The sequence below is a fragment of the Orcinus orca genome, chromosome 6 (assembly GCF_937001465.1).
Source record: "Orcinus orca chromosome 6, mOrcOrc1.1, whole genome shotgun sequence".
NCBI lineage: Eukaryota > Metazoa > Chordata > Mammalia > Artiodactyla > Delphinidae > Orcinus > Orcinus orca.
In genome coordinates, this window is record NC_064564.1 from 85,076,539 (window position 1) to 85,102,184 (window position 25,646).

The 25,646-nt window shown below is 50.2% G+C and overlaps 1 protein-coding gene across 1 annotated transcript in view; it reads right to left on the reverse strand.

Annotated features, from left to right (window-relative positions):
* PAX5 (paired box 5) overlaps window positions 1–25,646 on the reverse strand; it is a 192,102-nt gene that overhangs the window by 118,425 nt on the left and 48,031 nt on the right. The window contains exon 6 of the mRNA XM_004271448.4: window positions 9,619–9,794. Coding sequence (XP_004271496.1) covers window positions 9,619–9,794 — 176 coding nt within the window. The remainder of the gene's footprint in view (window positions 1–9,618; window positions 9,795–25,646) is intronic.

Genomic DNA, 25,646 nt, shown 5'->3' on the forward strand with positions numbered 1-25,646 from the left:
TTCCCCAGTCTTGCAAAACAGGCATGATTTTTCTTGGGCAGAAAATTGGGCCTCTTCAGGCAAGATCCTCAGAGCAAAGCTGAGATCCCACATAGTCCATGTAATTTTCACCCTTGGGTCACTTTGAGATGATGACAGTAGAAGGATAAGGGACAGTATGGCTGGTATAGAGGCACCCAGTACCTCTAGAGATCTAGGAAGCAAGAATTCCAGCAAAAGACTTGTCATTATCTCATTTCAAAGGCAAGATGATATCCAAGTTAAATCTCGCTTAAGCATCTCAGTGTTCAGGATTCTAGCCCCTCTCATCCTGGGAAGAACTGGGTAGAGAATTCTTGCCCTTCTCCTGCCACTACCACTCTCTCCACCCTCCTCTAGCTCCTCTCATGGGCGCTGCCATGGACTGGAGAGAAGGTCAGCCCCAGACAGGGCAGGCAACGATTTCCAGGGATGCAGTGACATTGTCTGCACCTTGGCAATAGCCTACCAACACTCCAAGTCTCCTCACAGCAGCCAGAATAATCTTCTAATCCATATTGGATTAGATCCTGCTAGTCCCTGGATTAAAATCTTGCAGAGGCTTCTCCTTACTTTCACAATAAAACCCAAGCCCCTGGCCCTGGTCCGCAAGTCCCCTCACAGCCGTCCCCCACCACCTCCCTGACTGTACCACATACCACATACCATGCTTACCCACGGGACATCTTTTGGTTACTTTCCAGCCTCAGGTCTTCATTCAGGCTGTTCCTTCTGCCTGGGACACTGTTCCCACCACCCTTCCCTATCTTGAGCTCAAAGGCGCCATCCTCAGATAGACATTCCTGACCTCCCATCTAAATGAGGTCCCACTCTTTACTCTCAGCACACCCTGCTCTGTCTCTTCACAGCACCCATCATGTTCTGTAATTACTGGTAATGATAAACTGCACCAATGCAGGGACATGGGTTCGAGCCCTGGTCCAGGAAGATCCCCCATGCCGCGGAGCAACTAAGCCCGTGCACCACAACTACTGAGCCTGCGCTCTAGAGCCCGCGAGCCACAACTACTGAGCCCACGTACCACAACTACTGAAGCCCGTGTGCCTAGAGCCCGTGCTCCACAACAAGAGAAGCCACTGCAATGAGAAGCCCACGCACTGCAAGGAAGAGTAGCCCCCGCTCACCGCAACTGGAGAAAGCCTGCACGCAGCAACGAGGACCCAATGCAGCCAATAAATAAGTTTATTAAAAAAAAGAATCTGTCTCCATTGCTATTGGGTAAATTCTAGGAACCACATCTTTGTTGCTGCTGTGTCCTCAGCACTTAGCGCAGTACTTGGCACAGAGCAGGTACTCCATAAATATTTGCTGAATGAAATCAGTCACTCAGATGTCTACACCTGCAGGGGTCAGGGAGCTGACTCCAGAGAACTGTCTACACCCACAAAAGGCAGGAAGCAGGGAATGTGGCAGTCTTACTAGGTACATCATTTGGGGCATGTTACTTTAATCTGTCTCTGCCTCAGTTTCCTCATCTGCCACATGAAGATTATACTGCATACACTCTACCTCTTAGGGTCGCTGGGAGCAAGAAGGCTATGTGAAAGTTTATCGGGGGGGGGGGGTTTGTTTTTTTTTTCGCCGTACGCGGGCCTCTCACTATTGTGGCCTCTCCCTTTGCGGAGCACAGGCTACGGACGCACAGGCTCAGCAGCCATGGCTCACGGGCCCAGCCGCTCCGCGGCATGTGGGATCTTCCCGGACCGGGGCACGAACCCGTGTCCCCTGCATCAGCAGGCGGACTCTCAACCACTGCGCCACCAGGGAAGCCCTCGGGGTTTTTAAATTAGTAATTCCTCTACCTTCAATTATGCCTCACACTCTGCCAGCCCCCCTGCAGGCAGTGGCACCTGCTGGCAGGACACTGTTTAATCCTCCGCTCCACTCCCTACTCCCGGGACGTCTGGCCGTGAACTCCTGGGCAGAGGATGCTGGTACTGTGTGTGGGCCCTGAGGCTGGCACCAGCCACTGGTATCCAGACTTCTGGCCCTGGTGTCTTCACCAGAAACCCCAGCCCTGCTCTGTGCACTGGAGGAGCTGGACTCATCATTGGCCTCCCAAGACCTTGCAGCCTCCAGCCCTTCACTGCTCAGAGCCATGGCCCCTGTGACCCAGGCCTCTCTGCCTACCCTAGTGAGGATCCCTGAGGGGAAGCCGCCCTTCAGTGTCCCTGCCATGCTGCAGCATAAAAGGTCTTCTCCTTTTGTTGCCTCTCCTACTGCTTCCCCTCTTCCCAGTGGACCTTCTCACTCTTCTTACCTTAGAATCATTCTTTCAGGTTGGAAGGACCTTGACTTTTAGCTAATCAAGCCCTCCGTGGATTCTTTTTTTTTTTAATTGGGGTATAGTTGATTTACAATGTTGCTTTAGTTTCATGTGTACAGCACAGTGATTCAGTTATACATATACTTATAGCCACTCTCTTTTTAGCTTCTTTCCCATATAGGTCATTACATAGTATTGAGTAGAGCTCCCTGTGCTATACAGTAGGTCCTTATTAGTTATCTGTTTTATATATAGTAGTGTGTATATATCCATCCCAATCTCCCATCTCTGTGGATTCTTAAACTTTTAATACAGCATATATGAAAAAGGATAGATTCTCCTTATATTCCTCCAGTGACGGGAAGCTCACTACTTCCCAAGGAAGCCCACTCCACTGTGAGAAAGCTTGGGCTATTAGAAAGTTCTCTTAGCTTGTTTCCTTCCCTGCTCACACCCCCAAGTCTTCCCTTCTTCATACCAAACAGCCCTAATTTCTCCAGTCATCCCTCCAAGATTTTTTTTTTTTTTTTGTGGTACGCGGGCCTCTCACTGTTGTGGCCTCTCCTGTTGTGGAGCACAGGCTCCGGACGCACAGGCTCAGCGGCCATGGCTCACGGGCCCAGCCATTCCGCGGCATGTGGGATCCTCCCGGACTGGGGCACGAACCCGTGTCCCCTACATCGGCAGGCGGACTCTCAACCACTGCGCCACCAGGGAAGCCCCTAGGTAAGATTTTTAATCACCTCTTCTGAGCAAACTCTATTTTGTCTGCAGTGGAGGAGCCTGGCCCTGAGCACAGCCCTACGAGGGGAAGGGCAGGGAGAGAGGAGCACAGCTAGCACAGAGTAGAAGGGGACAGTCACTGCCCCGACTTTGGTTCATACCTCCAGAGACCACCTTGGTTTGCGGGCAGACCCAGCACTTCCTAATTCATGCACAGCTCCCAGGGTGAGCCGACTGGACCCTCAGGGTGTATCTGTAGGACACTGCCCACCCAGAAGAATCAGTGGACAGCCTGATTGTGCTACAACTGGGGGTAACCCAGTGGCTACCAGCCTGGACTCTGAACCTGGCTTCCGACTTGGCTCCACACTCACTGTGCCCTGTGGCTGAGTCATTGCACTGATCTCACCAAGCCTCAGCTGTCCTGTCTGCACAGTGGGGATAATAGGAGCTCTGTGACTTTGGAATGAGATGGGGCTAGAAGTGTTCTCCTCAGAACAGAGCCAGGCCCATGGTAAGAAATGAATACACAGTCGCTACAACAATTACTACAGTAATGATTAGAACACAGTGCGTTTATGAACTCAGACAAGAGGTAAGTCAGTGCAGGCTAAGTGGGTCAATGAGGGCCTCCCAGGGCAGGCAGGACTCCTGCTGGGGCTGGACTGCATAGATTTAGAAACAGACTGAAAGAATGTTCCATTTGGAGAAACTGTGAGCAGGAGTTTGGAGTGAGAACAACAACATCAAGAAAGTAATAATAACCGCAGTCCCTGCCACCCTGCATGCTCAGAGCCATCCCTGGGGTTCCCGTGCCCACGCATACACACAGGCACGCACGCACACACATGCACACGCCAGCCCATCGTCTGTGGCCCCCTCGGACAGGAGGAGCCCAGCCCATGTGGAGTAGTGAGGGGTTAGGCCCGGCTTCAGACAGAGCATCTTGTAGGCAAGCAGAGGGCTGTGGGAGTGGTGAAGGGTCATGCGGGAGATGAAGAGCTGGGATTGAGGTTTTGAGCAGTGGGAAACCATGAGGGGCTAGTATGTGAGGATGAGCTTCAGGAAGAGAAAGCCAACAGTGCAGCAGGGACAGGACAAGAGGCAGGAGCCCCACTGAAGGTTGCTTCCAGGAGAGCAGACTAGTCCAGGCTACAGACTCGGGGCCCTTCAGGGCAACTGCCCCTAAAGCAAAGCCAAACCTCCTCACCTCCACATTCCAGCCCTCTGGGGTTTAGGGTCCTCCTGCTTCTCCAGCCCCTCTGTCTCTGACTTTCTTTCACCCAGCCCATATTCCAACCACCTAGACCAGCCTGCAGTTCCCTGCTGTACTTGCACTCCTCCACGCCTTCATCCGTGCCGCTCCTTCTGCCTAGAATGCCCTCTCCAACCAACTCTACCTTCTCCACAGAGCTGGATTCTGCCCATCCCTCAAGGCACAGCACGAATGACACCTCCTCCAGGAAGCCTTCCCCCATTCTTAGCCTGACACACCTGTCTCCTCGCTCCCTTCTCTCCCTACCCTCTCTCCTGGAGCTCCCTGAAGAAGGAAAGCATGTCTACCACCTCATCTTTTTCCCCACAGTCCCCAGCCCTTTTTCTGACTCAGGGAGGGTTCAAGCCATCTCTGATGACCAAGCTCAATCATGCTCAGAAACACAAACCAGCCCCTTCCCAGGAGGAGGACACCCACAAGAGTAGGCAATGCTCAGCCCCAGGCCCACCAGCCTGGAGAAATGCCACCGTTCAGAGGGCAAAGCAGCTTATGAGAGCAGGAGGCATTTCTGGTGACTTCTCTGTTAGACAAGGGACAGGACTTCTCCCAGTTTAACCTTCCATGACCTTTGAACTTCCTGGGAGGTCAGCAGCACGTCCCCCTTCCCCAGCTGTCTTTCTGTCTCTGGCCCAATGGGAGGGAGGGCCCTGGGCCTGTTCCATTTTGCGTCCGTATTGATCTGTTGGCAGCAATGGGCTGGATAATTAGCCAGGAATTAGGGTTTCTATTACAGCCAGGAGGCTGCTCCAGCTGATTTATCACCTGAATAATTTACTGTGATTGAAAGGAAATTAAAATGAACTCCATTTGACAACTGTGAGCTTTTATGGGCTTTAGTGAAGGCTCAAAAGCCAGATTAATAGCCTAGTGTTGGTTAATAGTCTGCCGAGAGTAAATACGGCAGGCTGTGCTTGGTGGCGGCCTTCCTGGTGGCCAGAGGAGGGACCAGCTCCTGCCAGGAGCTCAGCACCCACCACAGCATCAATGCGACTTTTACTGAAACAGATGCCACTGTTCGAAACACACGCACACATACCACCCACCGTTGTTTCCTTTTTTTTTTTTTCCTTCTCCTCCAAGGTGATTTTTACTCACTCCACATGTAGGGAAAACAGAATTGCTTTTTCAATAACCATTTTGAAAAGGAAGTGTTTCATTGCCCCAGGAGTGTGTATATATTAACCCCTTCCACCCAGGGACAAGGGTTTACTAAGTTCCCACATGAAAGGGAGAAGCCTGGGACTTCCCTGGTGGCGCAGTGGTTAAGAATCCGCCTGCCAATGCAGGGGACACGGGTTCAAGCCCTGGTCCGGGAAGATCTCACATGCCGCAAAGCAACTAAGCCCGTGCGCCACAACTACTGAGCCTGCACTCTAGAGCCTGCGAGCCACAACTACTGAGCCTGCGTGTCACAACTACTGAAGCCCATGAGCCTAGAGCCCGTGCTCCGCAACAAGAGAAGCCACCGCAGTAAGAAGCCCGCACACAGCAACGAAGAGTAGCCCCCACTCGCCACAACTAGAAAAAGCCTGAGCACAGCAATGAAGACCCAACGTAGCCAATAAATAAATAAATTTATTTAAAAAAGGGAGAAGCCTGGGCCCACCCACCCAGGGCAGATCTCGGCAGGAAAAGCAGCCAGGTGAGGGTGGGCTCTGAGCTCATGGAAGTGACAGGTGGGACTCCAGCCTGGCCCTGAAGAGGAATGTTCTTCCCTTGGGCAGTTAGGGGTGGGTGATTAAGGAGGACTTGACCACCCAAGCCTATGGCAAGAATCTGAGGGTTCTACAATGACCAGCGGACTCTAGCTGCAAAAGGCCAGTTCTGAAAGCCAGCCAGTCAGAAAACTGGCCCCTAGAATTGTTTGGGGACATGGAGGCCCATGTAACCATCTTGCACAAGATGGACAAAAGATCTTGAGGTCAGATTCCAGCTCTGCATCCTCGACGAGTCCCCTTTGGGCCTGAAAATGGGGTGAACAGTCTGGGAAAAAATGTCCCAATCTGTAAAATGGAGCTCACAAATCTTGCTTAACCTGTGTAGCAGGCATTTACATGGAGAGTCCGATGAGAGGATGGATGTGAAAGACCTTAGAAAACTGTACAGGATCACTGCCGCTATTGTTAGGCTATTGCTGTGCTGCTGTTGTCACCACCACAATTACTACTGTCCCAGATATGGCAATGGAGGTCCAGAGAAAAAGTGACTTGCCCCGCTGGGCAGAAGCCGGTCTCAAGTCAAACTCCCCCACCTCCAAGGCCGGCACACGATCTTTCTTCCCCACAAACTGCCACTAGACCTTGGAGACCAGATGTTCACAAATGGAAGAGAGGTCAGTATCAGCAGACAGAGCTCTGGGCCCCTTCCTGGCACCGCCGCCATGCACTCTGGGCTCACAAAGCAAGGCCGCCAGCGGGCACGAGGGGCTCAAGGAACCCGTACCCTTGACGCATCCCTTACCAGCCTGTGGCCCCTTGCTCGGCCGACATTCGTCCAAAGTGACTGGGAGTGGGGAGCAAGGGTATGTCATTCATAGTCCAGTGCCTGCGTGTGTACCCGGCAGCCCCGTGGCCTCACCTCCCATCTTTCCTCATTACACCCCATTACGGGGAGGTGAAGCTGATTAACCAGAAAGCACTGAGTCAGTCATTATCCTATCGGCAGGCCCTGCCTCAGAACCCACACGGTCAGACAGGCCCTCGGCGTGTCCACGTCATTCTGAAGGACACTGCATGTCCACACTGCTAGAAACAGAGTTTGTGATTCAGGTCTCCTCCCCTGAGGCTCATCTCTACATGGGCCTAATGACCTGTCCCCTAGTGTCGCCTCCTGCATGACTTCTCCCTGTGCTCCCAGCAGAGGCAACATCTCCATTCATCAGGGTCCATAGAACCTTCTCCCTCACCTTGCAGCTTCTGAATCCATGTCACACTGCACCTGTGTGGCTGGAGGCTGAGCTGATGCCTGATTCATACTGCCCTCCCTGCCCTGGGTGCCGGCACCGTGCCAGGCTCACAGCCAGCATGTAAGAAATACGCGGGATAAATGAGCATCTGAGCATCTGAGCAAGTGAGTGAATGGATACCTGGATGGACTCCTGTCACATACGAAGCCCTATAGTCTGCCCAGGCTTCCAGGGCCTTCCACGCTGGATGAACTATGATTAGACTCTGAGTTTCCATGAGAATCACATGAAACACACGGAAACCCAATCCCTAACACCTGATGTCTGAATTAAGTAAATAAGGGCTTAATAGAAATGCCAGAGGTTTTGTGCAGAGGTATGGCCCTCGCTTGCTGGGTGACCTGAGACAAACCCTATCCTTTCTCTGGACCTCTAGAAAATGAGGGGGTTGATAGCTTGCTTCTTTAGTCCCTGCTGGCTCTAAAATTCTGTAATATTGTCAAAGGTTTGCAGGTAACTTTTCTCCCAGATTCTGGAGGGAAATGTAGGCCTCATCCAAGGAAGGTTCCGGGTTGAGTTTCTTTTCTTTCTCCTCCTGGGTCAGATGGAATGTGGCTTCGGCCATCTCTCCGAAGGGCTCTGAGTGGGAGAGGCTGCCTGTGATGGAAACAGACTCCCTGAAGCCCAGGAACTAGAGCGTGTGAGATCAGCTCTTACCAGCACATATGACTATGTCATTCCCAGAGGAGGTGTCACTCAACTTGCAGGAGAAAGACTGAAATCCTGAGCACAGTCTACGAGACCAGGCCCAGCTCCCCAAAATCTCCTCCCACCCTCCCCAGCCCATTCCCTGAAGCCCAGCCGCACTTTCTTTCCATTCCTCACTCCTGCCACACTCCCCCTGACCTCAGGATCTTTGCACTCGCTATTCCCTCTGCCAGGCACGTTCTCCCCACCGCATCCCTTCGGGGCTCAGCATAAGCCATTGTGGCCTCCAGGCTGGCTCAGCATCTGCTTTATACCTTTAGAGCACCTCAGACATCCCCTCCTCAGCGCCTAGTACATCTGTAATCCGTGACCCTTTGAGTAATCCTTCTTTATTGTGATTCTTCTACACGTCTGTAGGCTCCCTGAGGGCAGGTCCAAGCCTGTCTTGTTCACTCATGTACCTAGTGACTGGCTCCGTGCCTTGCACATAATAAACACTCATCAGTGTTTGTTAAGTGAATACATGACTTGCTGGGTGGCCTTAGACAAGTCTCTTTACCTCTCTGGGCCTCAGTTTCCCCATCTGAAAACAAAGTAGCTAGATGGTCAGTGAGAGCCCTCATAGGAACTGCACAGAGACAGCCAGACTATCATAGGATGGTGGTCCCTGAGGCCTTGCTCACTCCTCCCCGTCCAAGGTCCCCTCCAGTACCTATTCTCTCCACAGGAGCCTGTGCTGCAGCCTATACTGTTTTGAGTGGCTCTTTGGGAAAACTTCAGAAGCATCATCTAATTAGCCTGTAGAGGAAGCTCAGCAGGCCAGTCCTCCCCACCAGGACCAGCCAGCAAGTGCTGGGGAAAGTTACTACTCACAGGCCTCTGTGACCCACCCACCAGGTGGGAGCTCTCAGCAGGCAGGAGCCAAATCTGAGCCGCCCGTGCCTGCGAGGTATACAGCCCAAAGCCTGTCACAGACGAGGCACCAGGAAACAGTCTCCTGAATCGAATCTGGTACTGGGGGGACCTTATCCAGGCCCCAAGAGCCTCTCACTGGGCAGAGCCTTTCTGATGTCATCTCTGCAGCCACAGGCAGTGACTGCTTCTCGGCCCAGGTTAGAGCAGGGAGCAGCTCAGCAAGGGATCATCCTGCTTCCTTCCCTCTCTTGCAAATGACCCAGCTGCGAGTTTGTCCAATGAGACACTTCCTTATTTCCAGACTCTTGGATTCAGTTCTAAAAGCATGACAGGACAACGTGACGAGAAGGCTGACAGTAGGGGACACACCAGTGTCATCATAACCTGGTTTATGGCCAGACGGTGCTTACATATTTCCACCTGCACCCTGACTGACAGGATAATGACCCAAGACCACCTCAAGTGGCCCAGAAGATCATTACACCACCCTGTGCAAAGAGCCCTGGGAAAAGACACCACCCCACAGCAGTTGGCAGAGCAGCCAGACACAGCACAACCCCCCGCCGGCCAGAGAGAGGAGACACCAGGGCAAGCAATTGAAGAAGCCCCAGACACACGCTCCAGACCTCGTGGGATGCTGCCACTGGCCAGGTGTGGCGGAGAACGAGAAACCCGGCTCTGAGTAGAAGCTGGCACTCTCACCCACTCCCCACTGAATGCCTTTGGGTGGGTCACCCAGGCCTGCGTGAGGGTGGCAGGTGTGGAGGCAGCGAGTCGGGGGCATACCTGCTCGGGCTTGATGGGCTCTGCAGTGGTGAAGATGTCCGAGTAGTGCTGCCTCTCAAACACGCGGTCCAGCACCTCCAGCTGCTGCTGCGTGAACAGGTCTCCCCGCATCTGCTTCCGGAGGAAATCTCTGCCCGTCAGTGAGTGACCATTCGGCACAGGAGACTCCTGAATACCTTTGATGAGCATGAGAGAGGAGGGGTGAGTGCAGGTCACGCAAGCTGCTGGGGAAGACATGTCAGACCCTGGATTGGGAAGAGGGCCTGAGAGACCCACGAGCCCAGCTCCTCCCCTGATGAGAGAGGAAACAAACAGGGGCTCAGACGCGGGGGTCTTTGGCCAAGGTTGCCCTGCTGGTTAGGCCAGAGCCAGCTTCCCACGGTCACAGGCCGGGCCCTGCATGAAGCATGTGTCATTGTATCTAATTCTCACAATGAACCCTATGTAGATGGCATTATTTCCCCCATTTTTCAGATAAGAAAGTTGAGGCCTAGAGAGATTAACTGATTTGCCTGAGGACTGGAGCCTGGGTTGACTCAGAGGCTTAACCACCAGGTGCTACTGCCTCTCCTGCTCTGAAGATCCCCTTGGAGGTATAGTTTGGTCCCAGAGCTGACGCCCTTCCCCAGGACAACTGCCACCACATCATGTGACCAGCCAACAAAACACTGTGTTAGGAAGGCTGCAAGGAAACAGATGCTCTCACACAATTCTGATGGGAGTCTACCGGTCACACACCCGTGATGGACCATTTGATAAAATCTATCAAGATCACAAATGCAAGTTCCCTTTGACAGAGCAATTGTACCTCTGGGAAATTGTTTTACAGTTAGACTTACACATATGGGAAGTAATATATATGCAAGGTTCTAGTAGCAAAAGACTGGAAACAACCCAAGAGTTTATTTGTAGGAGCTGGTTAAATAAGTTATGGTATGCTCACACAGTAGAATACTGTATGGCAACAAAAAGGAAAGAGGATTCCATCTGTGAATTGATATGGAAAGATCTTCAAGATTCATCGTTAAATGAAAAATAAATCAACAAGATGCAGCACAGCATGTATAATATACAACGTTTTGGGCTTCCCTGGTGGTGCAGTGGTTAAGAATCCGCCTGCCAATGCAGGGGACATGGGTTCGAGCCCTGGTCCCGGAAGATCCCACATGCCGCGGAGCAACTAAGCTCATGTGCCACAACTACTGAGCCTGTGCTCTAGAGTCTGCGAGCCACAACTACTGAGTCTGTGTGCTGCAACTACTGAAGCCCGTGCGCCCTAGAGCCCGTGCTCCGCAACAAGAGAAGCCATGGCAATGAGAAGGCCATGCACCGCAACAAAAAGTAGCCCGCGCGCAGCAATGAAGACCCAACACAGCCAAAAATAAGTAAATAAAATAAATAAATATATCAAAAAATATATATACAACGTTTTGTGTAAAAAAGGAAGAAAATAAGACTTTACACACACATATATGGCTCTGGAAGGCAGCACGAGAAACATTTAGAGTGGTTACCCATTCAGGGAGGTAGGAGCTAAATGGATGGAGGCAAAGGGGAGGGAGACTTTTCAAAGCATGCTTGTTTTGTTTTGTTTCGTTACAGAACTTTAAATGTATTGCCTATTCAACAAAATGTAAATTACTAAGAAAGCACAGGATTAAGTTCTCTATGGGTTCTGTATTGTTAGCTCTTCACTGTGATGATGCCTACATTTCAAAGAAAATACTACGAATTATCAATTAAAAATTAAACGGTTGAAATATCTTTCGTGAGCTTTGGGCTTGAACCATTCAAAATGAGAGAAAACAAGGAGGATGAAAGAGTCCAGTGAGGAAATGGCCTGCAGGGCCATCATTCCCCAGGGCCCTCTGGGACCGAGTTGCTCGTGCAGGGCTGCCCAGAGACACTGCTGGAAGCCAGGCCCGGAGGTGAGGCCTGCCTTTGCCATTGGGAAGCCCCCGTGGGAAACCAGCGTGTGTCAGATCTCTCCCCGGCAGGTGCCCTTACCCAAGGCCTTGCCCAATCCCCCTCCCACCCCCCACCCTGCCAGTCCACTGCCACCCTAGGCTTAATCCATCATGTCAAAACCCCACCCATGTGAGGAAGGAAGTTGAACCAAGGAGCTTGAAGCAGCGGGATATTGTGTCCCTGAGACACTGCCCCAGGTTGGTGTTTCCCCAACTGTCCTACCCAGGACAACTGCAATACAGGCTCTGACATTTGAACAAAGACACCAGCTTTGGGTATTCACATGAGTGCTGGCCTTTCAGAGTCCCCTGTGGCGGCTGAAAGCTCAGAGCACCTCAGCATCCTCGACAGGAAGGGCCTTTAGAGGTGGCTTGGGACGCCCCTGAGAAAATGGATCCCAGATCAATTTTGACCCAAGAGGATACCTAAGCTTGGCTGTAGACTGAATGACCAGACACCCCAATGTGTGGGCCAAGGAGGGAGCAGGTCTCTCTGATTGATGTCCCCCGGTCTAAAGCCTGAGGCCCTCCCCTGGAAGCCTGTGACACTGGCCTTCCACGAGACAGGTCCCTGCTCCTGCCCACGGGACATCATCCTCAGAGACCCCTCTTTCGTCACGGCCTATATCCATGGGGATCATTCCCACAAGGGCACCAAGACTAGCAGGATGTGGGAGCTCATGGCCCAGCCTGTGTCTGCCCAGCAGTGTTCTCCCATTGGCTGGCATCCACCAAGTAGCCCATGCGTGCACACACACACACACACACACACACACGGGAAGGAGGCTCAGCTGGCTCCTCCTCGGCTATTGCTCTGGCCACTTATCCTGGCCCCAGTCACTCTTGCCAAAGCTTGACCTTGGCCTGGGTCCCCAGTGCTCCCACTGAGTCTCTCCCTGTCAGAGAGACCACGTCCACTTTAGGAGACTTTTCCCTGGTCACCAACTTCACTTATAGTCCCCAGCCGCCATCCTACCAGCCAGACCCTATTAAAGGCTCCTTCCTATCTGCCAGCTCCTGACGTCTCCTGCCAAGGCTTCTCCCTGCTGAGCCCCCTTGGGCAGTGCCCACCTCTTCTCTCCCACTCAGGCTGCCCCCTCAGACACTCCACATCTCTGCCCCTGGAGGAGGCCTCTCCCTGGCAGCCAGCCGGTCCTCACGCTGATATCCTCTCCCATGGGCTTCACAGGCTGGGCTCTGTGCACAGCTCAGAGCTCTGGAAAGGCAGAGCTGTACCTCCACGGAGGAAGCTCTGAGGAGATGGCTTGGCTGAGGGCTCCTGTGGGCAAGGTCACTGTCCGGTCACCAGGGAGACCCTGGCACAGAGTTAAGGCTCAGGGCACATGCTGACTCAAGTGCATGCACTGGGGGTCCTTGGAGGACCAGCGCCCCCCCAGGACACCGCGCATTCTTCAGCACAGGCAGCCGCGCTGGGGCCTGCTCTGAGTCCCCCAGAAGGAAGGCTCACCGCGTCCCACTCTGGCCTTCCGACAGTCAGCCACAGCACCGTGGGCGGAGCCCGGGAGAGTGTCCAGGCTGTCTTGGTGACCCAGAGACTCGGAATGGAGGACTGTGAGCTGGGAAGAGGCACCTCTCCAGGCATTCGGCCCAATCCTGACCCCTCTGACTGCTCCTGCCTGCCAGCACCTGCACCTGCTTTCTCTCCTCAGGAAGGAGGTGAAGTCTACCTGCCACTTTGCACAGAAAGTCTGTCATTTCCTTAAGAAGGCCTGGGGCACTCCTAAATACACGATCATTTATTCATTCATTTAACAGATATTGATAAAGAGTTTACTCTGCACCAGGTAATATTTTTAAAAAACCAAACACAAAACAGAGGATACACCGATGACCAAGACAGGCCCCTCTTTGCAAACTAGAAAGGGCAGCCCACTTTAGTCAAGTGCTCACACAAACAGATATGATTACAAACTGTGATAAGTAGGAAAAGTGCCTAGAAACATATTCAAATGGCCATGTGTAATGACCTCACGGGGAGGAGTCAGGGAAGTCGCCCAAAGCGGAGTCATGCTCGAACTGAGAGCAGAGGACAAGATGTCAGCAGGGCAAAGTGGGGGATGGGATGGAGGGGGTGTGCCAGGCAGAGGAGATGAAAGGGACAGAGGGAGTGGGAGGAAGAGACCCCAGGAGATTCTGGAGAGGCAGGCGGGGGTCCTGTCAGGCAGCCACAGAGGCCACAATAGCCACGGAGGTCATCTGAGCCTCGCTGGGGGGAGGGGGGCCACGGAAGGGGGCTGGGGAGGCAATCGCCCTCCACATTTCTCAGTCCCAGGACCTGAACTGCTAGTTCCTGTAGATCAGGCTGTGCTTTCTAAGCCCTGCTCCCCAGGTCTGGAAAGACTAGGAACTGGCAAGATGAATTTTACATGTGTGCACATTTGGAGGTGATGCCCAGAGTCAGCCTGTCAGCCACAGGTGATCCACAGAGCCCATATGGAAGGTAAATCACTCCTCATTGGCGGGGGCCCTGTTGCCAGGACAAACACTAATCATGCGCACACATGCCGCCTCCTCCAGGGTGTCTTCCTTCATGCCTCAGTCACTGCTCCATCTGACCACTTTCTCCCTCATCTTAGAAGTCAAGCCCCTGGGCCCTTCACTCTCACATAGCACTATCAGCTACCTTGGGGAAAAACACCACAATTAATTCATCTCTGTCTCCTCCACAGAGAACATCTGTGGAATAAACAAATTAGTAATACCACCTTCACTCCGCAGGTCTGGCCTGTAAATGTCACAGTCCCTCCATTTGACCCATTCATTCATTCATTTGTTCATTCTTCTCTCAACCAACCTTAGAGAGCAGGCGCTGGGCTAACGCTGGGCACAGAGTGATGAGCTGGCCCAGCCCTGTCCTCGTGGAGTTACATCCAGTGGAAGAGGCAAATGTTAACTGAAAAATAATCAGACCAGTAAAGGTGCAAGTGTCAACCAAGACAAATATTCTGACAAAAAGGCTCATGGTTCTCAAAGGCCAGGGACATGGCTGACCCATCTCTGGGTACGGCAGACAGTGGGTGAGCATGAGTGAAACAGATTACATGCAAAGAGATGGCTACAAAAGTGAACACCAGAAAATCACACCCTGCACAAGGACAGGTCTGAAGCTCCAGGCCTCCAATGGACGCTTCCATAGCGTTTCTCATCCACAAAGGTGCTGCCTCACTTCAATGGAGAATGTGATCTTGGAGACAGGCTCCAGAAGCATTCGGACCCATTGTATTCCAGGGAGAAAAATCTGAACTCACAATGTGAATGGTATGTTTAAATATATGGACAGACATGGGAGAAAGTACAAAGGTATACAGGGGGCATGGTATCTTTAAATCTTTTTTTCTACTCCAAATCAAATAATATGTAATAGACCCAGTGCTGGGCTTAGTCAACCATGGCTCGTAGAATTAACATTCTGGAAGCTAGCTTCAGGGGAGCAAGGGGCAGGAAGCTCCATCTCGGGGAGCAGAGAAATGCTGGCTTTAAATTTCAGGTTAAACCAATGTTATTCACAACCTGGCTTTGAAGCTAAAGGCTTTACACAATCGGGTCTGGTCACGCAAAGAGGGAGGAAGCAAAATAGCCTCAGATTCCCATCTGTCAAGAGAAAGCTGTCTCCTGTGTGTCTTAAAAGATCATAAACCCATTGCGTTTTCTTCAGAGCACAGCAGATTCAGGGGCTTTGCATTTTTCTTGGAGGGTTCTGGTTTGTTTCTTTAAAAATCGTCATGTACCTTATGTCTGCAGATGCTCCCTGGGAAGAAAGAAAATAAAAACAAACAGGAATCTCCATAATTCCTTCTGGCATCATGGCCTTTGGGATGCAGCCCCAGCTGGCGGCTCCAGAGCCCAGGAAAGGAGGCTGGAGCTACTGGGTCAGTCTCTGGCCTTTCTCAGAGTCCCATTTCCCTGCAGAGCCCAGCCCAAGCCAGAGCCCTGACACAGCCTCCTTTATCCTCACAGTTGCTCCTCAGCATGGCAGGGCAGTGGCAGGGCCCAGTGGGAAAAGGGTTGGGAGCCAGCAGACCTGGGTTCTAGCCCCAGCTCTGCCCTTACTTGCTGTGTGAGCCCAGACAGGTTCCTCTCCCTCTCTGGGCCTCACATGCCCCATCAATAAACTAAGGAGGCTGCGTCAGTTGTTTCTAACCATTTTCTCCTCCAAAAGCCACCGAGATTTTGTCAACTAAATAGTATTAAATGAGCATTAACCTATTTTTCCATTTTGGTTGTTTGTGCAGTCTTTGTAGGGGACACCCCCCAATATTCATTCTACCCCTAAATGATGGCCAAACCTACCCAGGAGATCCCATTCTCTTTGCTAATACTTACTTTAAGAATGGACATGTGAGGAGAGGGGGTCCTTGGAGGGGGCTTCTAGGAGAAAGTCAGAGACAGGAGAAATCTTTTTTTCTTCACTGGGCTGCATTCACCCTTAATCTTTTTGAAATTGTGAAAATAACTCCCGTGCCCCACCCTTACCCCAGGCTCTGAGGTCTTCTCCCGGTCTGGCTGGCAGTGCTCCAAGGAGGCTGACTTCCAGCCAGTTTGCTGCTTCTGGACTCTGGCACCCACCATGCTCACAGCCCTGCCTCCCCCAATGAAGACAGGGACAGAGCCAGGTCTTGGTGGGTCATCTGCCACAGGAGTCTAGAGCCAGGGAGGTTGGGAACATTGAACTGGTGTGACCTGGGGCATTCCCAGCTAGGGTCAGGTGAGTCCAGGGAGCTTGGGGTTGGTCTTCTCAGATGGCTGCCATGGCTAATTCTTAAAGCAATCCATAAAGCAGAGACCAACCAAATTCAGACCATGCTAACTTGCAGCTTTAAGAAATTGTTTCTGATGCAATGGAAGCTTGCTGAGGGCAGTAGTGGCTCCAGAATTTTCTCCATAGGAGGTGATAGGCATGACTATGGGTTACAAAAGGGGGGGGGGTGAGGGTGGACAGGGTACTTGTTCTGGGGCTACATCAGCAAAATGCCCTGCATACCACTGAAAGTGAGAGAGCATCATCTGTCCCTAGCTAAGAATATAGGGGTAGTGACAGAGATAATGGGGAACACAGGCTCTCCAAGCCCCAGGATCTCCCACTGGATAGAACACTGCTCCGTGCCAGGGCTGAACCAAGTTATTTTCGCATCCTTAAATTTCATTGATCCTCAGAACATCTGGGTGAGATGTGTATTCTTACCCCATTTTACAGATGAGAAAACTGAGGCTCGGAGAGGATGAGTAACTGAGATCACTCAGGTGGGACTTGGACCTCAGTCTCTTGTCTGCAGATCCAATGCTCTCTCCACTTCCCTTTACTCCTCAGGTCAGCTACTAAGACTAAAGCCCTCTGTTTCCTCATCTGTAAACTGGGAACAATGGTAAGCAGGACCATCTCTAGGGCTTTTATAAGGATTAAATGAGATAATTCCTGTGACACACTTAGCACAAAGTTAGTGTCCAAACACCGTAAGCTATTGTCATCATCATTTACATCAGGAAAACCCTTCCAAGGCTGTCCCATGACAAAGCCCAATCCTCCGAGGCCTCCATGACCTGCCCGTCCAGTCAAGGTCACCCCTCTAGTCACCCCCCAACACCATCCCAGTAAGCTACTCCTCATTCCCCAAGTGTCCCTGATGCCACTCCCTGACACCACTGCTCTTTCCATTCCCTCTGCTGACTCATCTTTTACCCCTGCCCATCAAAGCCTCAGCCTCTCTGAAGCACAAGGCTCAATTAATCACCCTGTCTTCTAGGTCTCCTCAGCAAGTTGCATGGGCCACCGCTATTATCCTGGATTTCACTCCTCACAACCCACCCTGTGAGGTCCATCCTCTTGGAATGCCCATTTTATTGCTGAAGAAAGTGGAAGAGATAATAAGTAACTTGTTCAAGGTCACAGCAAGGTCACATGGTAGAGCACTTGCACACCTTTTAACACGTCTTAAGAGTCAAGCTGAGCACCGTGATGGATGTGATAGAGCATACTAGGGAGGTTCAAATCCTCACTCTGTCTCTTACAAGCTATGATATTTGAGAAACTTCTTTAACCTCTCTAATCCTCAGTTTTCTCATCCATAAAATGGAACAATACATAATGATACATGGGATCAATGAAAGAACTGAATGAGGATATATGTAAAATGCTTAGCATAGTACCTGGCACGTAGTTAGTACTCAATAAACCTGAGCTGTTTCTAGGATTATCCCAGTCATACCTCGTTTTATTGAGCTTTGCAGATAATTGCATTTTTTACAATTGAAGGTTTGTGGCAACCCTGCATCAACAAGTCTATTGGTGCCATTTTCCAACAGGATTTGTTCGCTTCGTGTCTCTGTGTCACATTTTGGTCATTCTCATGATAGTTCAAGCCCTCTACCAGCAAAAAGATTATGACTCACTGAAGGCTTAGATGACGGTGAGCATTTTTAGCAATAAAGTATTTTTTAATTAAGGTACATACATCATCTTTAGAAATAGTGCTATTGCAGAATTAATAGACTACAGTATAGGGTAAACATAACTTTTATATGCACTGGGAAGCCAAAAAATGTGTATGACTCCATTTATTGCGATAGTTGATTTACTGGGGTGGTGTGGAACCAAATCCGAAATTTCTCCAAGGTATGCCTGTATTTCCTCCCCTCCCTGCTAAGAGTATAAGCTCTCTGAGGACAAAGCCCATGTCTGGCTCACCTCAAGCAAGGGAGATGCTAATCAATGTTTGTTGACTGAATGAGTGACCTGGGAAGACTTGAGGGGTTGCAGGTCCGAATGGTTCAGGGGAACTCAGTAATAGGATAGTGTCTGGTATCATCAGAGAACTCCGGAGAAAACCTTTGGAAGTGACCTCCATTATATCAGTGATCCCGGAGGAGAAAGAGTGAAGCAACTAAGAGTTTATGTTCTACATTCTAAGAAAGTGCTGAGGCAATTCACAAAATTTTAAACAAGAGGATGATAAACTACCAAAATTCAGTTGAGCGCTAAGCTTCCTGGTGACACACACCAAAAGGAAAACACAGCAAGTCTCATGGTGCTCAGAGTCCAACAACAACAACAAAATGCCATTAATTCTTCTACACAAAATAATTCACAGAGCTTCTCTTCTCTGCATGGTGTTTTGAATGATTAGGGTAACTCAGAGATGACTAACAACACAGAGATGGGTCCTGGAGGAGGAAACATCAGAGCCAGACCTCAGATAAGGGGAAGGGACAAGGTGCTGGGATAAGAGGAAAGGATTCCAGGCCCGGACAACTAACTTCAGTTGGCAACATTTCTAGAGCGTCTACGTGAGCCAGGCCCTGTGCTGGGGATCAGGGTGGCAGGGCTGGAAAGGTCCCACGGCAGCCCAGAACCAAACTTGATGTTCCAGGTGATTTTATAAATGCCATCCTAAACCGGGGCAGCACGCTGAGAAAAATCAGAACGGCATGGAGGAAAATTCCATTGGAACGACCATTATTCAGCCATTAGTTTCACTCAATCTTTCTTCTCGGGAAGGAAAACGCAAAATTGTAAAATTGCCGAATATGTTCAGGTTCGACCAGAGTGAATCTGATTGTGCCGTGTGTTACCCGATGAGTCATAGGCTGTCAGTGAGGGAAAGACCCCAAAGGACTGATGATTCTACACTCAGAAACGGCAAAGGGATTTGTTTGGGGCCAGAAGGTAGGTCCAAGGTGAGCTGAGCCTAGGAACACATGAGGCCCCTGATTCCTGTTCCAAGCCTCACGGATCCATTCATTCCTGAGCGGCATGCACCAAACTCCTGCTGAGTGTCTGGCCCAGCACTTGGCACCTGAGCTAAAGAGGTAAGTTCTAACCCCTGTCCTCAAGTGGGGGACACAGACAAGTGAAAAGTTCCAGTGCAGTACGGTAAGCCGCCCCGAGAGCCAAAGGCAGAAGCAAACCTGAGAAGCAGAGGCAGCCGTGGGAACAAAATGGTAGTAGCCACTCCTTATACAGAGCTTACTCTGTGCCAGGCACTATTCTAAGCAACTTATCTGTTTAATCCTCACAACAACCCAGTGATGTCGAGTCTGTTATTGCCCCCTCCCATTTTACAGATGAGGAAACTGAGGCACAGGGAGGCACAGGGAGCACCTTGCCCAAGGTCACACAGCTAAGAGATGGACAAGCTGGGATCCAAACCCAAGCAATCTGGCTCCAGAGACTGCTCCCACCCCTACACTAAACCACTCCACCTAATCCAGACTGGGAGCAGGGGTGATCCAGAAAAGCCCCCTGGAAAAGATGAAGCCCAAGTCTTAGGGATGAGTAGGAAGGAGTTAGCCAAAGAAAGGGGCAGGCAAGAAGTGCACTCCAACCAGAGGGCACAGCACATGCAAAGGTCTGGAGGCACAAAAAAGCCTGGTGCACCAGGGAATGGCTATAAGTCAGTAGGTTTAGAGGGCAGGAACTGGGGGAAGGGGAGGGAGTAAAGTGTGCAAGGCTCTTTCCTCCCCATTTAGCAGCCTGGTACTATTATCTATTATCCAGAGCCTAACATATACTCTGATGTACAAACAGTACAAATACAGTATTGAAGCTCCCATGGTGTTGGTATGAAGAGACGGGATTTCTTTGTGCTTAAATGAATCAAGATGACCTCAAAGAACAGGGAGGAAGGAAGTAATACCTTATGCATTTCCACAGGACAAGTCTGTTCTCTCTAATCCGTACTGTCCAAGTCCATTACCTCGTACAGTAGTACCTAATCACTCCACCTTACAGAGAGATATGCACACTAATTAGGAAGGATGTTAACCACCATAGTGAAAATATTCCAAAGCAAATGAAATATTACTAAGAGCAAAAGGGTGATTTGTTTCTGTGAATTGTGCTTTCAAATGAGATCAAAGAATGCTAAAGGCTTCGTTTTAATTATACCTAGAAGGACTTCTCAGGCATGCATCCCTTTTTCGGCTTTCACGCACACAGCAGTCTCTCCCCATCCCCCACTGTGCAGAAATAAATAAATAAAAGGGTTTAAAATCATATTTACTCTGATATCTTTGCATTACCCCCATTTGAGTTTTTAAATTACTGTCTTTATTTTTTTCTGAGGACAATATAACTACAAAGAAGGTTCATATTTTGAAGTGTATCTATCTGATCATTGCACAAATGTTTTCGGGAGAAATCACTATATTTCTCCAAGATGGGTATGGGTTTTGTCATAGATCAAAGTGAGAGGGAGGAAAAAAAGATAAATCATCAGAGATCCAAAAATACTTTTCATTTGGAGAAGATATCAGGCCATTTCGATGGGGCTGATGGAGTCCCTGTTCTGTCTCCATTACCCAAGGCAGGCAGCCCCAGCCAGGAGCCAACTACCAAGATTATATTGCCCATAAAGATGGTCCCCAATATATATATATATATATGATCTTCAACCTCTATTGATTGACCAATTTCACAAGCAAAGACTGGTGAAATGAAGCTGAAATGAACATCATGCTTTAACTCATTGAACCTATCAGGCCTGAGTTAATCTCACTGTCCACTGTCTCTGATAGAATTCAATTGATCAATCATGTTTCGGTGATAGTACCATTTCACTGGCTTATTGCTTCTTCATTTCAGAGCTTGACCTGTTAGATATACTTGGACTGGCTTGACTCCTCTTGGATACACAGAGATCAGCCTCTGTCTGCCAATGTGTGTCATCTCCTGTCCCAGCTGAAAAGAACTCAAGAGGCTTTTGTGTAAATCTGTGATGTGTTTTTCCACCAGACATACACACGAGTGGTGGATTTATGATGGCATGGAATTGAAAAAGCACAAATTATAAGAGAGGCTCTTTATTCTGCATGGAAGCACCATCATTCCCTTTTACATAGCTAAATTGATGTGCTTGGGCTCTGTACTCAGCGGTGGCATGTTCTTATAATTGGCAGCTGTATGCGCCCAGACAGAGTAAGGCACATGTGGAAATGGTAACAACAACGACAATAACAATCGCCACTCCTCAAGTATACATTCACGCTGACCTTTCACATTCATCAGCTTCTCTGATTCTCACCATAACCTCAGGAGATGGGCAAGAGATTATCATTCCCATTTACAGACAAGAAAATGGGCTCAGAGAAGGGGAAGCGGCTTGTCCAAGGTCACATAGCAGAGCTATCAGGCCAGTTGGGCCTGAGAGCACTGGTATCTCAGCTCCTGAGTGCCTCTTACCCGGCTGAGGCCGACCTCCAGGCAATTTCAGAACTGTGGAGTCATTTTGGGTATACCACTCTGTCCCTGACTACCTGGACGAAGGAAACGTCCTCAAAATTCGGTTCACAGAATTTTGTTAGAGCTTACGATGGATTCTAAGATCAGCTGCAGCATCTTCTATAGCTTAGAAACTGAGACCCAGAGGGCAGTAAACAGTTTTCCAAAGTCACCAAGACACTCAGCATCCCAGTCAGGACTCAAACCTGGATCCCAGGCCCTCAGCCCAGGATTCTTCATGTTTTCTCTCAACACCTCCCTTGATTCACGCCAAGCCAATGAGCTCCTATCAACAGAGAACCTCATTCTCCACTCTCAACGTGGCCCAATGTGCTGCTTTGGTTCCTTCACGGCAGTTAATTTAATTTTCCTAACTGCAAGCTAAGATGTTGTGCTTTGGGAAATCAGGGCACAGGGGCTCCACCCGGCTGTCTGCCTGGGAGAGGAGGCTCTTGGAACCACAAAGCTGAGCCCAGCATGCAGGTCTCTGGAAGAGGCCAGGGCAATGACAGTTTGCAAATAAGCCTTGCATCTGCTTAGAGCTGGCAGAGTCTGCAAACACACTAATGGACTTTCCTCTGCCCACAGGGAGCTGGGGAGAAGCAATAAATAAAGTAGGCGCCTCTGGGGGGAGCCATTGCTGAGGCCAGATATGGGGCTTAGATGAAGGGCTTGTTGAGGGTGGGGGAAGGGCTTCTGGGACTCACACTGCATCACGCTGCCCCCCCTCCCCGTACGCCTTCCAGTAGCCCCAGACGCTACCTCCCAGATCCTTCAGTCTGTATTCCAAATAGTCGGGCCCTTGTCAATACACTTACAATTCAGTCCAGACACAGAACGGTTGTGGGGTAGAGGGGCTCATGTGGCTGCTGTGGCCACAGAGTAGAGACCCTCTTGGAGGGGGATAAGAAAAGGCCCAGAGGCCAGATGGAGGCCCTCACCCAGGAAAGAGCGCACGGCGGGAATGGCTACCCAGGTTCAGGGGCAGGTCCAGGAGATGATGAAGAGGGGAAGTCGGCCAGAGTTAAGAGATTCACTGGTGGTGGAGGACAGACACACCTCTGAACTTCCCTGTTAGACGCTCTGGGCTGCCACCCACTGATGCCCCATCTCACTAAGAGCAAAATCCACAGTGGGTCATGGCTTACAAGACCCTACTGTATCTGGGTCCCCTGGCCTGCAGCCCCACCTTCCTGACCTCCCCTCCTCCCACCCTCCTCCCACTTACTCTGCTCTGGCCACATCGGCCTCCTTGCTGTCCCTCAATCATGCCAAGCACACCCCTGCTTCACTCACACCTTGCCATGTGCTGTTCCCTCTCTCTGGAACATTCCTCCCCCAGTATCTGTTTGGCTCCCTCCTCCTTACCCTAGAGTCTCTGCTTAAATGGCATCTCATCATTATGACCACCCTCCACAAACCAGCATGTACCCTACCCCCGGCCCTGCTTCATTCTCTATCTCCTTACCCAGCTTTGTTTTCCTCCAGAGCACTTAACGACATGCTGTTTATTTTCCTTATTTATTTATTCTCCCTCATTAGAATATCATTCATGAGGGCAGAGGTTTTGTCTGTCTCGTTCATTGCTGTGTCCCCAGCACCAAGAATAACGTCCGGCACATAGTAGGCACAAAATAAACACTTGTAGAATAAACAGGTAAAAGTGGATACTTCATTGAAAGTGAAAAAAAAAGCAAAAACAAAAACAGGTACAAAGGAGACAGCCACAGCCACTCCTTGGCAGCCTCCCATTGTGAAGGAGTGCTCACTCCCTCCCTGGGGGCATCTGATGAAGAGCCTTTCCATGCTTGGCCTAGGGCTTGGGAGACAGAACTCCCTCAGGGAAAACAAAGGGGGCCGCCAGGCCTTGACCATCACTGAGGCCCCAGTGCCCAGCTCTCAGTCAGGAGCCAGTGAATGGATGAATGACTCCCCAGGGAGGAGGCCCGGCCTTAGAAGAGTTTAAATTGCAAAGATGGTAGTATACCAGGTGCCAGCTCTGGCTCTGCCACTTGCCAGCTGTGTGACCTTACACAGCGCATCTCATCTCATCTGTGCAATGGGGTCAATAAATCCTGCCAAGCCTGCAGCACTGGGTCAGAGCAAGCAAGCCAGGGGGACTGCAAATTGAGACAGTATCATCTGCACGGCAAACATCTCGGGTCAGCCGATGAGGACAGGGAGTGAGAACAGGAAAAGGGAAGCCATTTGCCTAATTAAAAAGGACAAGGTGGGGCTTCCCTGGTGGCGCAGTGATTGAGAGTCCGCCTGCCGATGCAGGGGACCACGGGTTCGTGCCCCGGTCTGGGAAGATCCCACATGCCACGGAGCGGCTAGGCCCGTGAGCCATGGCCGCTGAGCCTGTGCGTCCGTAGCCTGTGCTCCGCAGCGGGAGAGGACACAACAGTGAGAGGCCTGCGTACAGCAAAAAAAAAAGGACAAGGTGTGTTCAGAGAGGAGCACCTGGCTAAGCTGTATCCCTTGGTTCAAGCATTCATTCGTCTTTTGCTGGTGCTCCGACCCCAAGCATAGCCCTGTAAGGGGAGTCCATTTCCTAGCAGGGGGAAGAAGCCTAGAGATGGAGTTAGGATTCAAGCATCGGAAAGTACCCTACGAGAGCACCAAAGAGCAGACAGTGGGCGCCAAGAGACAGAGTCTGTCTGTTGTTAGCAGTCAGGGTGAGGGTCAGGAAACGCTTCCTGGAGGAAAGAGTTGCCATTTGAGCCAGGATTTGGACTTGGAGGCATGAGAGAGGAGGCAGAGGGTATCCCAGACAGAGATAAGATGTAGGTGGGGCTCTCACCAACTGTGCTTCCCTGGGAGCTTGGTACCCATGCAGGAGCCCCAGGTGCACATCAGGCCACGCATCTCTGCCTTCCCAGCACAGGGTCCTCCACACAAAATGCACAATATATGCAGATTTTGCTTTTTCACAGAGTCACAGAACTTCCCAAAGGAAGAGACCCCAAAGAGAAACTCATTTGTTGCAGTGGATCTCAACAAGTGTGATCAAATCAGAGGAGATTTCGGAAATCTGTGACTTACTGTTATTTGGGGAGGAGTTATGGCATTTAGTGGGCAGAGCCAGGGTGCTCCCCAGTCCAGACCAGTGAAGGATCGCCCTGCATCCCACACATCTTTGGAATGATTCATCATACATTCAAGTTGGTGAAAACTCTCTTTATAAATATTTGAGCCATGAACCTAACACTATTTTACTTACATACACAAACTTGGTGTTTTAATTTACACTGAATTTTCCAGGAATACAACCATCGCATAAATTGAGGGAAGATTATGCTTCGCTTTGGTTGCAATTTTATCAAGACATGTTCACAATTTCAGAAAATTAGTTTGCTGATGGCAACACCACCATAGGTATTTGTATTGCCAGAAAACACAGCTGTCCACATTTGTAGCTGCCACATTCATGGTGATTCTATGCATAAGTGCAAGCAACTGACTACTTTATTATGTCTTCTGGTGTAATCAGGCCTGAGCATTTACATAATGAAATACATCATTTAATTATGATTTTATTTTTCTTTCCCCTTTTTGTTACAATTGGGGCATTATATTGATTTTTAAATTATGTGTATAGGTAGGTTATATTTTCTCTAAATTTCATTTTAGGATAGCAAAGGAAGCACTACAAAATAGTTGTTTTAAACAGGGGAGGATTTAACAATTTTTAATCTGACAGGATTTAAACTCACTGTATACGATTTCCAAGGCCCCTTCAGCTCTGCCAATCAGGACTATCTCATATTGAGACTATCACCCTAATCTGTCTTTCTGAAAAAGGGTATCTTTGGGGAGAGAAAGAG